General features: G+C 45.3%; 1 protein-coding gene across 1 annotated transcript in view; it reads right to left on the bottom strand.

The window, feature by feature from the left end:
- The window catches only part of frem2a (FRAS1 related extracellular matrix 2a), a 54,718-nt gene extending 40,320 nt beyond the window's left edge, over positions 1-14,398 (bottom strand). The window contains exons 1-2 of the mRNA XM_030100193.1: positions 9,406-14,398; positions 6,655-6,744 (exon numbers count right to left, since the gene is read on the bottom strand). Coding sequence (XP_029956053.1) covers positions 6,655-6,744; positions 9,406-14,380 — 5,065 coding nt within the window. The 5' untranslated portion in view covers positions 14,381-14,398. The remainder of the gene's footprint in view (positions 1-6,654; positions 6,745-9,405) is intronic.

Below are 14,398 nucleotides of genomic sequence, written 5' to 3'. Positions count from 1 at the left end.
CATAAGCGAGGATGCTTCAGCCTGTGCTGTAACAGTCCGCACTGTGTAATAATATCACATCCAGAGTTATCTAAACCAAGACATGTGCATTTATTCAAAAATCTGAACAAATATGAAATTTAACTCCGTCATCACTCCATTGAATTTGTGTGTGTGTGTGTGTGTGCATGTATGAGATTTTGCACATTAATTCAAAGGAAATATCTCTCAGCAAGATGATCTAGTCTGCAGCACAGTGCATGTATTGAGCTGCTGGCAGTGTGGCCTTACCCTCGGAGTCTCATCTCCATCTGCCCACTGCAACTTCTTTGTATACAAGCTCCCCGACTCCCAGAGCGACGTGCAAACAAAGAGGCATATGAACTAACAAACCCAGTGATCTCCCTGACCAAGGAAAACTTTCAAGGAACGGCGGGCTACAAATGCTAAATCCTCTATTTATCCTCTTGGCAACGTTTTCCATTTCACAAGTACTGTGGCATTATTAAAAATAGACCATCGCAGTAGTAATAGGAGCCCACGTACCATCCATCTAACAGGAGTGCTACTCTACAAAAAGAAAAAGAAAAAAAAAAAAATCAAATGTTAGACAAAACACAAAGATCTCACTCTCCCCCGGGACAGTTCGATACCTTTTGGTTTTATCCTGACAGATGTGAAGCAGTCGCTGTTCTGAGAGGTTTGGCACGGGTGCAACTCCAAGCAATGAGGATCACAAGGACTGTGGCGGCTCTGCACTCAGCTGTTTCTTTCTTCAGCAATTCTTCGGTGTATGTGTGAGTGCGTGCGTGCCGGAGAGCACACGTTTTACACAGTGAAAAAAACTTTGCGCTTCATTAAGCAGCACGGTCGATGTCTAAAGCACCTGTGTGTTTATTCAGCATGTGCAACGTGACGACAATTATCTGTTGTTAATCTGGCACGCTCAAGTCAAAATAAATAGAAACAAGCACATATTTTTATAATCCTTCTCACTCAGCCACAAGTATCAAGCACATTTTGGAATATGACTCCGCTCCTGTATTGGAAACTGCTGCATTTCTATGAGTTACTTGCATCCTGCCAGCCGCTTCACAAGACTTCAAACAAAACTGGAGGATGCAAGGATGGATCTAATGTTGCTGTTTGCGCATCGGGGTACCATTGTGCCTGTGGGCAACAAAGGAAGCGAGGTGCACATACATTACCCTCCACCTACAAACGAGAGATAAAAGTTACGTGTGACAGAATAATGCATTATATCCTCCCCTCATTCAATAGCCATTAGGCATGACTGCTGCCTCAGAAACACCTGAAGCGACCTCGCACACGAAACCACGAGAAACTGACTTCTGGGACAGAAAATCCTCTCGTCTTTGATGTTTTTAACACACTTAATAACCTGTAAGGATTTTCACTGATATCTACAAAGACAGTCCAATACGACCGAGGGCATAGCTTTAAGGGAGAAGGCTTGGGGACAAAGAACCAACGGCTTCCTTGAGGTGTGTTTGTGAGTGAGTGAGTGAGTGAGTGTGTATGTGCGTTTGCCGTTGTACAATCGCCGGCACGGGTGTAGATGCACCGACAGTGAGTTTCAGCAGCGGTTTGAATGAGGACACCTAAATGCATCTGTGCTCTTTCTGCGTTTGTTCTGTGCTCGTCACGGAGGAAGAAGCGCGGCACGCACATCACTCCAGCCGCAGCCCGGGTTTGCTTCCAATATAATATTTAACAGAGGGATGAGTGTAATGTATCTCAGAACATTGACGAGCGCTCCCGAGAGCCAACTGCGCCTGAGAAATGATAAACTCCCTATTTAATGCTCTGCTTTCTCCTTCCCGCTTGATTTTCTTACGCTCTCATTTCCTTCCAACATTTCTTGAAACTCTGTAAAACTAAATTTCGGGTTGCCAGAAAGCATTTGTCACAACTTTCATATTACTTACTTTTAGAAATATTGTTTTCATTAAAAACGCTTCAAAATACAAACAATAAAACAGAGCCGAGAACAGCTCCCAAGTGTACTATGATGCACTGAAGTTATAAGATAAGTAGAATTTCAGTGTTTATATGGTTTAAATAGGAATTAAAGATCTGTTGGATCAATGAGAAGGGGTTGGCGTTTCCTAAAGTGTCATTCTGTCGTTCTGCATGGAGATAATCTCATGCCAAGATGGACAGGGTGAAAACTGGATGGAAAAAAAAAAAAAAAAAAAAGGATTGAAGAGAAACTGTGTTAAAAAATGCGGCAGAATATCTCTGAATGAGAAAAATCCTGTGTGGATAATTGGGAGACGTGTGTTCATTTGGTCAGGAATTCAAAGAATGGCATTCAAACTGCGGAAACATTTTCTGTTTCTTCCTGAGATGAGAGGATGTTTGGTCATGTCTGCGTGTCAAGCGTCGGTTGTCAAGCACGAAGAACCACGGAATCAAAGATGATTAGCAAGATGAAAAAAAAAAAAGATTCCCTTCAGAATTCTCAAAGTCTCACGCGCTCATCTCGAGGTTCTAATGAGATGCAGATCATCGCCGGCGACGCCGCAGAATGTGCTGTAATCTGACAACAGAGACATCCATCAGCGCGCTGACACGGAGGCACGGCGGGCGGGGACAGGCAGCGGCGAAAGACAGCCGGAGTGTGAAAGTAAAACCAAATCCTGATGACTAAGACCCGGCCGACACTCGTCACAATAAACCACAACATGCGCAGAGATTTAACTCGGCGAGACGGGGAAGGGAAAATATTAGAACTGCACCTCAAGACGGAAAAGAGGACACTGATCGGAGCCCAGACGGGCAAAAATAACACTACAGAGCAAAAATATAAGACGAACGCTGATGTCGAGCAGGAAGGAAGAATTGGAAATGAAAACACAATGAATAAAGATCTAAGACTGGCAGTGAGGAGGGAGAGATGAAAAGGACGAAGGGAGGAGAGCTGGGCCTGCATGGAGGAAGTGAGTGATGGTAGAATCCTGAACGCCGACAGATAAAGAGAATCCACTGCCGTAGCCGCTGTGCGTGTGTGTGTGTGTGTGTGTGTGTGTGTGTGTGTGTGTGTGTGTGTGTGTGTGTGTGTGTGGCGTGTCAGTCTGGGCGGCATGCTGACACATTACCTTGAAAACCTGCCCTGATCATTATATATTGCTTTCAAACCAGCGAAAGAAAAGGTTAGCAAAAAGAAAAAGGTCAAGGGTTGAAGCCGGTTTGTTTGTGAACGTGGTGACAGCCGGTTTAAACCGGTTTGTTCTTCAGCTCGTCTCGCGTCCGTCTGAACTCAACTTCCAAAGCTGGAGAGACGTTCGTGAAAGAAGGACCGGGAGGGAATGTTATTTAACAAATATGTCCCAGTTTTTAATGAACAAACGCCAGCTTTCTGATCTTACAGCACATTTGCATGGAGTGTTTCTCTAAATGTTTTCAAATGTCTTTTTCCAAGAGACAAGCATCCGTTTGCAGTCACGTCACTATACTGAGTTACGAAGCTTAAAACGGACACGCGTTCTTTCATTTGTTGGGAAGAAAACGTGTATGTACATCAGTCATTTGCTGTGCTTGTGATTGAGGGGAACAAAAAAAGAGGTCATTTCACGTGTTGGCGAGGCTTTTATGAAAAAAGAGCCGTTGGAAAAGATGAGAGAAAGCTCACAGCGGATCCATATGCACAAAATGAAACCCATTACGATCAAATGCTGTATGTGCGGCGACGATTAGTCTTCTGACAACAGAGAGCAAAAAGTTTCACACAAAGTATTTTGTTTTGATAAAGATAGATGTGAGAAGAACAGGAGATGCATCTAATGTGTGCTGCGTGGGACAAAAACGTGGGTCACATCCTAGAATGAATGCAGCAGGGGTGTTTTAAGTGAATATATGGTCATTAACTCCAAATGAAGCAGTGGTGTGCAGAGACTGCTGGTGAGCGGCGAGCGGTGAGGATGGGATGAAAGCGTTTTATTGAAACAATCAGTTTCATTTGTAAGTGGGAGGAGGAACGTGGAGAGAAAAGGCCAGAGTGGAGAGCCTGTTCTCTCACTGATCTTTGACTGTTTTTCCTTTTGTTAGTCTTTACGGAGAATTACACTGCAATGAAAAGCAGGTGAATGGAATTTGGTTTTCTTCCTCCCATGTTCGAGAAACACGTGCAACAGATACAAGTCTAAAATTGCTTCTTTGTTTTATGCGCTGCTCCGCTATAACCCCTCTGACCATCCCACCGCCGCAGAGAAGCCTGGGAAACCAGCCGCGTTCCGACCAATTACCGTTAACCACAGTGATCCCGGCCGGCGCGGACCTGTGACAGGAGCCCCTTCCTGCCACTCTTCACCTGCAGATGAGCCTGTAATAGGGCCACATAATTACCGGTGGCTGCCTCCGAGCGCTGCCCAACTCCAACGCCCTGGGCTCTCATTACCCACAATGCAGCCCGGGCTCTTAAATATCAAACACCTCTTTGTGCTGCGGGCCTGACCGTCCCCTCGCCCGGGGCTACCCCCCCCTTGTGCTGTGCTGCGTATGCATGTGTGGGATCGTCTGGTGAAGTATGTGGCGGCGTACTTGTGAGACGAGAGTCTTTTAACACGTATGTAGGATTCGCGGACATACCTTTACATCCACGTGTGGAGAACAAAGAAAAGAGTTCACTTCCTCGAAAATGGAGATATTTGAGAGTTGATTGGAGTTTAGTGTATCTACGATTCAATGTTCTGTGGCCTCATGCTAAAATTTCGTCCCCCTCTTCCTTTGAGAGTCTGCGTCAGGGATCAGTCCGCAGTGCGACTTGCTATCAGGAGAGAGGAGGAAGCCCAAGTGAATCCAGCAAAGTTATGGATTGATAATATACACTCACACTTCAAGTAGAGCTCCTCTGAACAGCCGCAGGCTTTTTCAGTTAAACAAGAGTGTAGCCGAGAGGAAAAAAGGCGAAAAAAAAAAAGGGAGAGAGAGCGAGAAGAACTTTACAGGAGCATGGAAAATCGATTATTCGATGTTTCTCCTTTCATGTGCATAAAAGAAGCGTTATTCTGTTACGCATTAGCACTTTCTTTTAAACGCATTAATATCCCAGTATGAAAAATACCTCTGAAAAATGGTAGAGGGTAATTCACAAAATCATTACTTCATGGTTTTATACAGCACATGGCTTTATTCCTGTGTGATCTAGAGAGCTCAATTAATTTTTGGGCCGTCTGGAGCTGCGACGTGCCGTAGTTTGAATCAGAGCGTCTGAAGAAGGTTGTTACATATCTTTCCTCTCACTCAAGGAAATAATGCAGCTTTTTGTGATGTGCGAAACCTTGGGAAGTAACTCATGGTCTCAGCCTTCTGCGATCTAACACAAGCTTCACAAAGGAAGTGTGTTGTTAATCTTACGAGAGCCTACAGTTCCTGTCGTGTGAATGTGTGGAGTTTTTTTTTTTTTTTAAATAAAGCAGCATCATATCCGATCACACAGGAGGGAAATGAACAGCAGGAGAGAGCTGAGAGTAGAAATACATTTCAGATGATCAACTTTCTCTTCTCGATTACTGTACAATTAAAGCTAAAATAAATAAATTAAAAAAAAAAAACAAGGGTGTGAAAAGTGTGACTTTGTAGTCTGTCAAATTAAGTAGTTTTCACATGAAAAAGTAAGTGAGATGCAATGAAGCTGAGAAGATTAATTAACCTGTATGGCAGCAGCAGCAGCAGCAGACAGAAAGTTAACAAAATCAACTTTAGAAAAAGAGAAGGAAAAGTAAACAAAAATAATATGTACTGTATATGCGTATGAATCCACAATACTGGCAGCATAATGACGAATAAACCTCCCATTTGAGAGCACGAATAGTCTGAGAAAGTTCACATTTACCAAACCATATTTTTCAACACTTAATATGAACATTGTGAAATTTCTTGAGATAAATAAAAGCAACTTGAAATCCTGCCTGCTTACATTGTTTTCTCCAGACTTATGTTAACAAGAGTCATCTTCACTTTCTGCACTCTGGCCAAAGTAAGTTTGACATCCCCGTCTTAAAGTGTTTGTTTTGGTAAATCTGCTTCAGATTTAATGTTTCTGTGCTTTTTTATCAATGTGACAGTGTTTATACATGTGACATTGATCTCAGGGACAATTAAAAAGGTGACCAGGTTGATAATGACTCAACACAAAAATACGTTGAAAATACTCGTTGCTTTGTGTGTTTTTAGTTACACCACTCGGCACGTCGTATTAATAGTCATGTTAACAAGCTATGCAGAAGTTTTATCGACTCAGTGAACATATATTTAATGAACCTGGATTTATCATCAGTGCTCGCAAAGCAATATAACGCCACCGAGTTTCATTTTCAGTGCACAATGACAGACAGAAGGCCTGTGTTGGTATATGCAGATTTGTTATTAATTGATATTCTGCACAGTTGCTGTGAATGGCAGATCATTTTATGGGCAAATCCTGAAATAAATGAAACGAGAAGAGGAAAAAAGGCGGAATACTCTTCGCTGATCTGTGTATGAAAGTCGAAAGGAGCAATCCACAAAAATATTCTCAGCATGATTGGGAATTATAACGCTTGACAGCTGATTTACCAGTCCATCACAGTTGAAGGCGCTGAATGAGAAATAAGTGATTCCCTGGGCCAACTGCGGAAACTGTGAAGTTACATGAAGAGGGCGGTTTCTTACCGTTGTCCTCCACGGAGAAATGGAAGAGATCGGATGTAGCGTTTTCTCCACTTCGCAAAACATAGCAGACGTTCAGGTCATTAATATCAGCTGTAATGAAAAATATATAGAGAGAGATTGAAAGTGTTAAAACAGAAAATTAACACAGAGAACCATAAAATCAAAACAACCCGTACTAGAAATAAAGTTTTCCTTCAACTAATTAAAGTATTGCTAATGAGGCATGGTCCCATATTTAATGTTATGAATAAAAGAGTCATAATGTTGAATTAATGCGAGGTGGTGAGTGATGAAGCGGCTTTCAGGAGCTCAAACCAAGGTGATAGCTACTGTACGTACACTGCACATGGAGGAGATTTGTCCTTGTCAAGATTTGAAAATTATACTTAGGAAATAATTTGCATTTTAAGATTAAAAAAAGAACCTTCATGGGATGTTTCATGCTGACTACAAAAAGAGCCTCAAACACACTTTGAAGTTGAGTTACAGCTTTATGCCTTGTTCAAACACCCTCTCTGTCAAATAATTGTTCAAAGATGGAAGCTGTCCCGCTTCAGCACCGTATCAGCTTCGGTAACAGCAGGTTCTGGAGTATCACACTGTTTCAGTTCCTTATCAGCCCTCAGCATGAACAATTTCCCAGCAGAGAAAGCGTTCTGAAAGTCATGCATCCGTAATCCGGGACGATAAGGCCGCGACCGCGGAAATCCAAGACAGCTAAAGCTAAAAACCTACAGAAAACATTTAAATCTCGAGCGCCGCTAACGCTCTGTGTCAACAGGCCCTGGAAACCAGGTGACAGTGGAGCTTTTAATGACAGACAAGGTAAGAATGTTAAACACAGGATGGTGGCGGCCACATACACCACCACAGCTGTTTCCCCAACTTCGCTGAATTACAGGGCTCTGTCTGCATTTTTTTTTTTTTTTTTCCTCACCATTCTCCACAAACATCTATTACACTGTAGAAAAATCATCAAGGCTGTGAAAGGCCTTGGCCTCTGCAAACCACCTCCTTCAATAATAGATGTTAGTGGAAGCAGGTTCATAAAAGTATAAACTCCCGACTCCTGGCTGGGACACGTTTTAAGCCTCTTAAGCGGTTTCCTCCTCTCGCTGCCACTCCTTTCTTTCCGAACGCGAAGACAGGGACCAAAGGAAAAAAAAAATTAAAACTATTTCTCGTTTATGAATTATATAAGATATTTTTTACTACAGCATTGTTCTACTTTCAGATGAGCGTTCGTTTTTTTCCGTGAGCGCGCGAGAATCTGATCGTACAGTAGGATCGGCAGGAAGTGGATCTTGGCTGCGGTGCAGACTTGAACCTGAGGACCTTACCAACACAGAGTCAACACCGTGAACAAGGGGCACACTGTTCATTAAATATTTAAAGAGAACGCCTCATGGGATGTGCCCTGGAAATAGGATGAGTAAATAAAGCGCGAGGGATTGTCTCTTTCACCTGACTGATTTCTCTGACGAGCTCGTTCGCTCCCTCTCTCTGCCTCAACCTCTCACGCCCCTTCCCTCATTCTTTATTTCTCTCATGCCACCTACACCCCCCCTCCCTCCCCTTCCTCCTGCCTCCTTTGCTCTCACTTCCACTTTGCTCGCTCTTTCTTTCCCTCTTCTGCCCTTTGCTTTGCTTTCCCGCTGCACTCTTGTCTCATATGTGCCCCTTTTTTTTTTCCTCAAAGACTCCAGCCACACAGTGGCTGTCAGAGGCGTCCGTCTCCCGCAGACTCCAGAGCTCCTTTTCTCAGTGTGTTCTCATCCCATGTCTGTGTTTTTGCCAAAGCTGTGGTACAAGCAGGTGAATTTCCTTACTTGTTGGTTTAATTGCCTCAGCATGATACAAAATACTGCATTGATTGCATCGCTTCAAACCTCAATCAAGCAGCATTGTCGTCTTGATTTTGTCTGCAATATCACTAAATGGGCATGCAAAAACACAGAAATGTATTTGAATTCCTACTTAGGGCGGCAGATCTTTCTTTGGATTTTTAGCAGTGTTTAGTGAATGCACGTTGAGACTTTTCAATCTCAGTTTTTTCCAGAATGTTTAAGGCACGCAAATGTCAATAAATTGATTCAAATTGATCTGACCTGGTCAAACTAGCAGGGCGCGCTACGGCTGAAATGCCATCCTGTCACTGGCAGCTCGGCACTGACCTTTTCACATGATCCTCTACTTCTGTCCTGCTTCATTTAACAAACCACTGTAGAGAACATCAGATGTGAACACTTCCCCGGAGATGCGGGAATAATAAATTATTCATCTCTAACCGTCTACATTTGTGAGAGACATCAGCCTCTAACTTTGGTCGGCTAATTATGATTTGATGAGCAAGGCACATCCAAATCAGGCCCACAAATAAACTATTGAAATTCCCAAGCTGGCACTTGTCACACAGATGAATAATTATTATTCCATAAATTAATTTTTTTTGTAGAGTTTGTGAAACATAAATAAAAACCTACATTTTTTTTGCAAATTTGAATCTGACTTTCCATTTTCGCAAAGTGTTAAATCACAGAATTTAACAAAAACAACGATTTGATCAAAGTAAACGTAAGATTGAAATTTTTTAAATAAACATTTCTAAAATTGAATGATTTCAGATTACTTTATTCCTGATAATGTAGAATAATTTTCAGGTAGTTTTGCTTTGATTACAACATACACATGCAAAAGTAGTTTATTATACTAGTGGTGTGTGTATGTGTGTTTGTGTGTTTAAGGTTTTACCTTGGCTGAACGTGTTGATGGAGTTGTTTCCTTGCCCCAGGTTAACGATGTAGCCGTGTTTGGGCTGGGCGGTGATGTGGAACACCAGGGAGGCCGGGCTGCTGTCTCTGTCCTCTGCCCGCAGCACTTTAGAGTTGATGGGAAATCCGAGGTGACCTGTGGCCAAAATCTTTAACGTCGGGGCGCCTTTATTCACCACAATCTGGGGAATGCCGTTATCGACTGATACGATTGTGATCTTCATGGTCTGGGGGTGCCTTGTCTCAAAAACTGTGTCGGGGAAAACATAAAAGTCGGTGTGTGTGCCGTCGGTGACCGTGAAGGAGAAGGTGTCGGCTGACGATTCGGTCCCGTCGTGTTTGTAGCTGATCAGATTTTCATTCAGGTCTTGTTTTGTGAAGCTGGTGACAGGTGTGGACTGGTTGAAGAGCAGTTTTCCGTGAACAGGCAGCTGGGTAACTATAAATTTTATAAGCTTCTCAGCTGTGTCCTGGTCTTCAGCGGTGAGCTCAAATGGCGTAATCAGCTTAAGTTGCCCCTCTGTGACAACTAGGCTGTTTACTGTCACGACGGGCTTCTTATTATCGACGTCCACGATGGAGATCCTAAACGTTCTGAAAATAGGATTGTAGCCGTCGGTGACTTCGAACTCAAAGCTGTCCATTTTCACCTCGTCATCTGAAGTGTGGGTGTAGTAAATTTTACTGCCAGCCAGCTGGAGCTGAGTAAAAGACACAATGGGCATTCCAGGAGTGTCTGTGCATTCCAAGTGGCCCCTGACTGGGGCTCTCGTGACGGTGAAGATCAAGCTCTCATCGGGACTGTTGAGATCAGTGGTGCTGAGGAGATCTGTAGTCAAGGTCACTCTGCCGCCTTCTCTGAGAGACACGCCCTTGCTGACCACGTTGGGGAAGACCATGTCGATGCTGCCCACGGTGATGTAGAAGTAACGATCGATGAGCGGGTTCATTCCATCGGTGACGTCAAATTTGACCAAGTCTCGGATGCCCTCTTGTCCAATGTGTGTGTAAATTATAAGCCCCGCATCAATCTCAGCTTGTGTGAAATTCATGCTCAGCGTGATGTTCTCCAGGTCCCCGGACGGGACCTTCCTCTGCAGGAGGCCCTGGCTCGGCCCAAACCGGATGATATATGTAAGTGTGCTGTCTTCCGAATCCAAATCTGTTGCTTTGAGCACTTTATTGTTCACCTCTTTGGTTTCTCCAATTTCCACCTCCAGACCGTCATTGATGGCCATCCTCGGGGTCTCGTCATCCACAGGGATGATCATGATCATGGCGGTTTTCTCTACAGAGTATTTTCCATCTGTCAGAATGACATCAAAGCTGTCCTCTGTTGTCTCTGAGTCATCGTGCTCATAAATTATACTTGACGCCTCTCTAATCTGCTCTAAAGTAAAATTACTCACCAAAACCGAGCCTGTAGAGAGCTGGTTTAAAATGGCGCCATATTTTGGAGGTTTGGAAATTATGAACATCAGCTCCTCGGGTGGAATATCAGCATCGGCTCCATTTAGAATCGGAGTGTCAATAACTATGTTCATTCCCTCCATTACAACAACCTCCCTCAAGTAAATTTCCGGCTTTTCATCATTTGCAGGGATGATCACGATTGGAAAGAAATGGTTCTCTGAAAAATTGATGCCATCAGAGCACCGAAATGTGAATCTGTCTTCTACTGGCTCAACCCCCTTGTGAATGCTCTGCACATAGTAGATATTGCCCTCCCTGATTTCTCTGATAGTGAAAGCACTGATAGCCGTTCCTGACCTGGACTTCTCTGAGCCTGGAGCCGGAGATATATTTTCCACATAGCCGGCAGTGGGCTGGACAATGATGGTGCAAAGGATATCATCTGTTGGAGTATCGTTATCATCAGCGTTCAAGTGCTGAGGGCCAATGGCGTATTTCTCACCTTCAATGACACTGAATTGAATCCCAACTCCGACTTCAGGGGCCTGGCTGTCCACAGGAAGGATGGTGACCCGAACTTGGACTCCATTGACCTTGTTGCCGCCTACTGTCCAATCATCAGACATGTCTGTGAGAGTCAGATTGAAGCCATCCTGCTGCGAGAGGAGACCAATCTCTCCGCCCGTGTGTGCGTAAACCACCACGCCATTAATTATGTCGGCCTGAGTGAACCTGGTGGCAGGCACTCCTTTGACCAGTATTTCTCCCACGACCGGGGGATCTTCCACAATAAAGGTCAGCTGGAGGTCATCTGTGTCGTCGTCGTGGCCTTGAATCACATTCGCCGTGATTTCGGCGGCGCCATTTTCCAGCACATCCATATGGGACCCGATTGTTCCCGGTGGCAGGCTGACAGTTGGGGTTTCATCATCGACGGGCCTCACATTAACTTTGACCGTCACGGTTACAACATGAATCCCGTCACTGACATCCAACTGAAATTCATCGCTCACTGTCTCCTCGCCTCCATGAATATATGATATCTTCCCCGCCGAAATGTCCTCAAGTCTGAAAATCCCTTTTTTCTCAAGGTCAATAAACGCAGCCTGGATCTGTCCGTGCTTCGCGGGCTGGCTCAGAGCAAAGGTTATTTCTTTACTTTCCGTGTCGGGGTCTGTGGCGTCTAACTCGGCGATGGTGATGATGTGCATGCCACGCTCAAACACAGAAAAGCCAGTGTTTGTGATCTGAGGAGGTTTGTTGTTGACGGGCTGGAGATAGATGGTGAAGGTCCCTTCCACGCTGTTTCCAGCAATATCTTCAACGGTGTACCTGAACTGCACGACGTGAGCAGTAATGCCAAGTTCGACCTCCGGGGGAGAGTAGGAGATCTTATGATGGTTAATTTGGGCTTGTGTGAACTCTGTGACGTCTGTGCCTGGGCTGTCCGTCAGAACCAAAGAGCCGAACAGAACCGGGTTGTTTTCATCTGTATCGGTCGGGGGCTGGACGACTGTATATTTGAGGTCGCGATCCTCAGAGTCCAAATCAGTGTAGCGCAGAACATCTTTGCTAAAATGAGTGAGTTTGTACTCCTGAACGGTCAGTCGCAAAGTGGTGCCAGGATACAGCTCAGGAGGCACATCATCAATAGGTAAAACACGAATTATAAACGCATTCTCTCCCGATTCATTCGGGGGGTCGTTGTCATCTTGGACCGTAAATACAAACTGATCTATGACTGTGTCTGTGTTGTGAGGGCCCGTGTGCTTGTAGAACAACTTCCCGTCAGTGATGTCTTTCTGCAGCCACTCTGTCACTTCCTTCTCATACACTTCATCCTCGGCATTAAACTTCCAAGAGGAGGGGTCCTCGGGGGCGTCCGACTGCCGTAGGAGCACTGTGCCAATCGTAGATAGAGGGGGAACAATGGTAAATTTTATAGTCGAATCCTCAGAGTCGATATCAGCAGCGCTGAGCATGAGGGGAGAAATCGGCATCATTTGATTTTTGAAGAGCACCAGACCAGTGTTGGCATTTATTATTGGTGGCTCGTCGTCAGTGGGAACGATTGTAATAGGGAAGAGAAATTCCACCTCATTTTTTCCATCTGTCATCTTAAAGACAATGTTGTCACTGTATGTGTCACTCCCGTCGTGTTGATACACGACCACTCCCATGATAAGGTCAGCCGGCGTGAAGAATTTGCTGTGAGAGCCCAGCACCATCAGGTCCCCGTGCCGCAGCCCATCCACCACCGTGATCGTGACCGAGTCCAGGTTGTCTTCGTCGCTGACCTCCAAGTTATGGGTTGTGAAAAGTGGCCGGGACTGTCCCTCGTACAGCAGCTGACCCGTGTTGCGCGTCACGACGGGGGCGAGAGAGTTCATCGGCTTCACGACGATCATGAAGGCGAACGGGTCTGAGATGGCCCCGTCCGTATCCACCACCTCAAATTCAAGTTGGAAAATCCTCTCTGTGTCTGAATCCAGAGAGGGAGGTTTATAAGCTATTTTCAGATCGCGCAGGTCTCTCTGGTAAAAGGACGTGATGGGCAGATTTCTGTCATCAGTGCTGACTATGTAGCCCTCCTCATACGACAGGGGAGAAGTAATGTTGAAAATAAGCTCATCTGGGTCTGACTCGACATCTTCAGCAGCGAGCATGTCGGGGATTAGAGCGGTCATGACAAACTGGCTGACTTCCATCATCATCATAGACACAAAGCTGGGCTTGGGAGGAGTGTTTTCTTCCCCCTCCTTGATGCGAATCATGAGATGAAAATACTCCTGCTTTATCAGGTTGCCTTCCTTATCCTGCAGCTCCACAACCATGGGAACATAGTCCCTGTTGGGAGACTTGCGTTCAAACGTGTGCTGATAGCGGATGTCAGCTTGTACGAATTCATCACAATCCATCATTTTGGAAAGTTTGCCTCCATCAATCAGCTTTCCATATCTGGGCAGCGCGCTGCTGCTGGACAGGGATGCCACTTCACATTTATGGGAGTCTCTGTCATAAGTAAACTCTAAAATCTTCCTATCAATGGGATTGCTGGTCCCTCTGAGGCGCTCGACGGTGAGGGGCATGTTTTTGGTGAGCAACTCCAGCTGCGTAAAAACTACTTCCACCTCCATCATGAACGGGATGATCACGGTCTCGGTCTGCGCGTCGTACCTGAGCTGCAGCCGCACTCTGTCCCTCGCCGGACTCCTCGATCCGTAGTGCGCGTATGTCACGTCGCTGGGGCCGAAATCACAGGGAAACTTTTTGGGCGAGAGGTGGCCCGGTCTCTGTGAGAGCGGGTCGTTGTCCAGGACGGTGATGCTGCACCGGTCCCCCGGCTGCGTCTGGATCACCAGATCATTGATGGGATCGACGAAGACCGACCTCCCGAAAGGCACGCGTATTCCGTTATTGGCCACCAGTATCGCGTCCTCTGACAGCTCGGACCTCAGCGCGTAAAATAATCCAGAGCTGTCGGGGGGCTGCGCGAGGACGAGACCTGTTACTGAAAAGCACAGCACAAGTCTGTGGAACATCTTCGCCGCCGATCTGTG

This window comes from Salarias fasciatus, chromosome 10 (genome assembly GCF_902148845.1).
Source record: "Salarias fasciatus chromosome 10, fSalaFa1.1, whole genome shotgun sequence".
Taxonomy (NCBI): Eukaryota; Metazoa; Chordata; class Actinopteri; order Blenniiformes; family Blenniidae; genus Salarias; species Salarias fasciatus.
The sequence above is the reverse complement of the archived record's forward strand: the minus strand, read 5'-3'. Positions and strand labels throughout refer to the sequence as shown.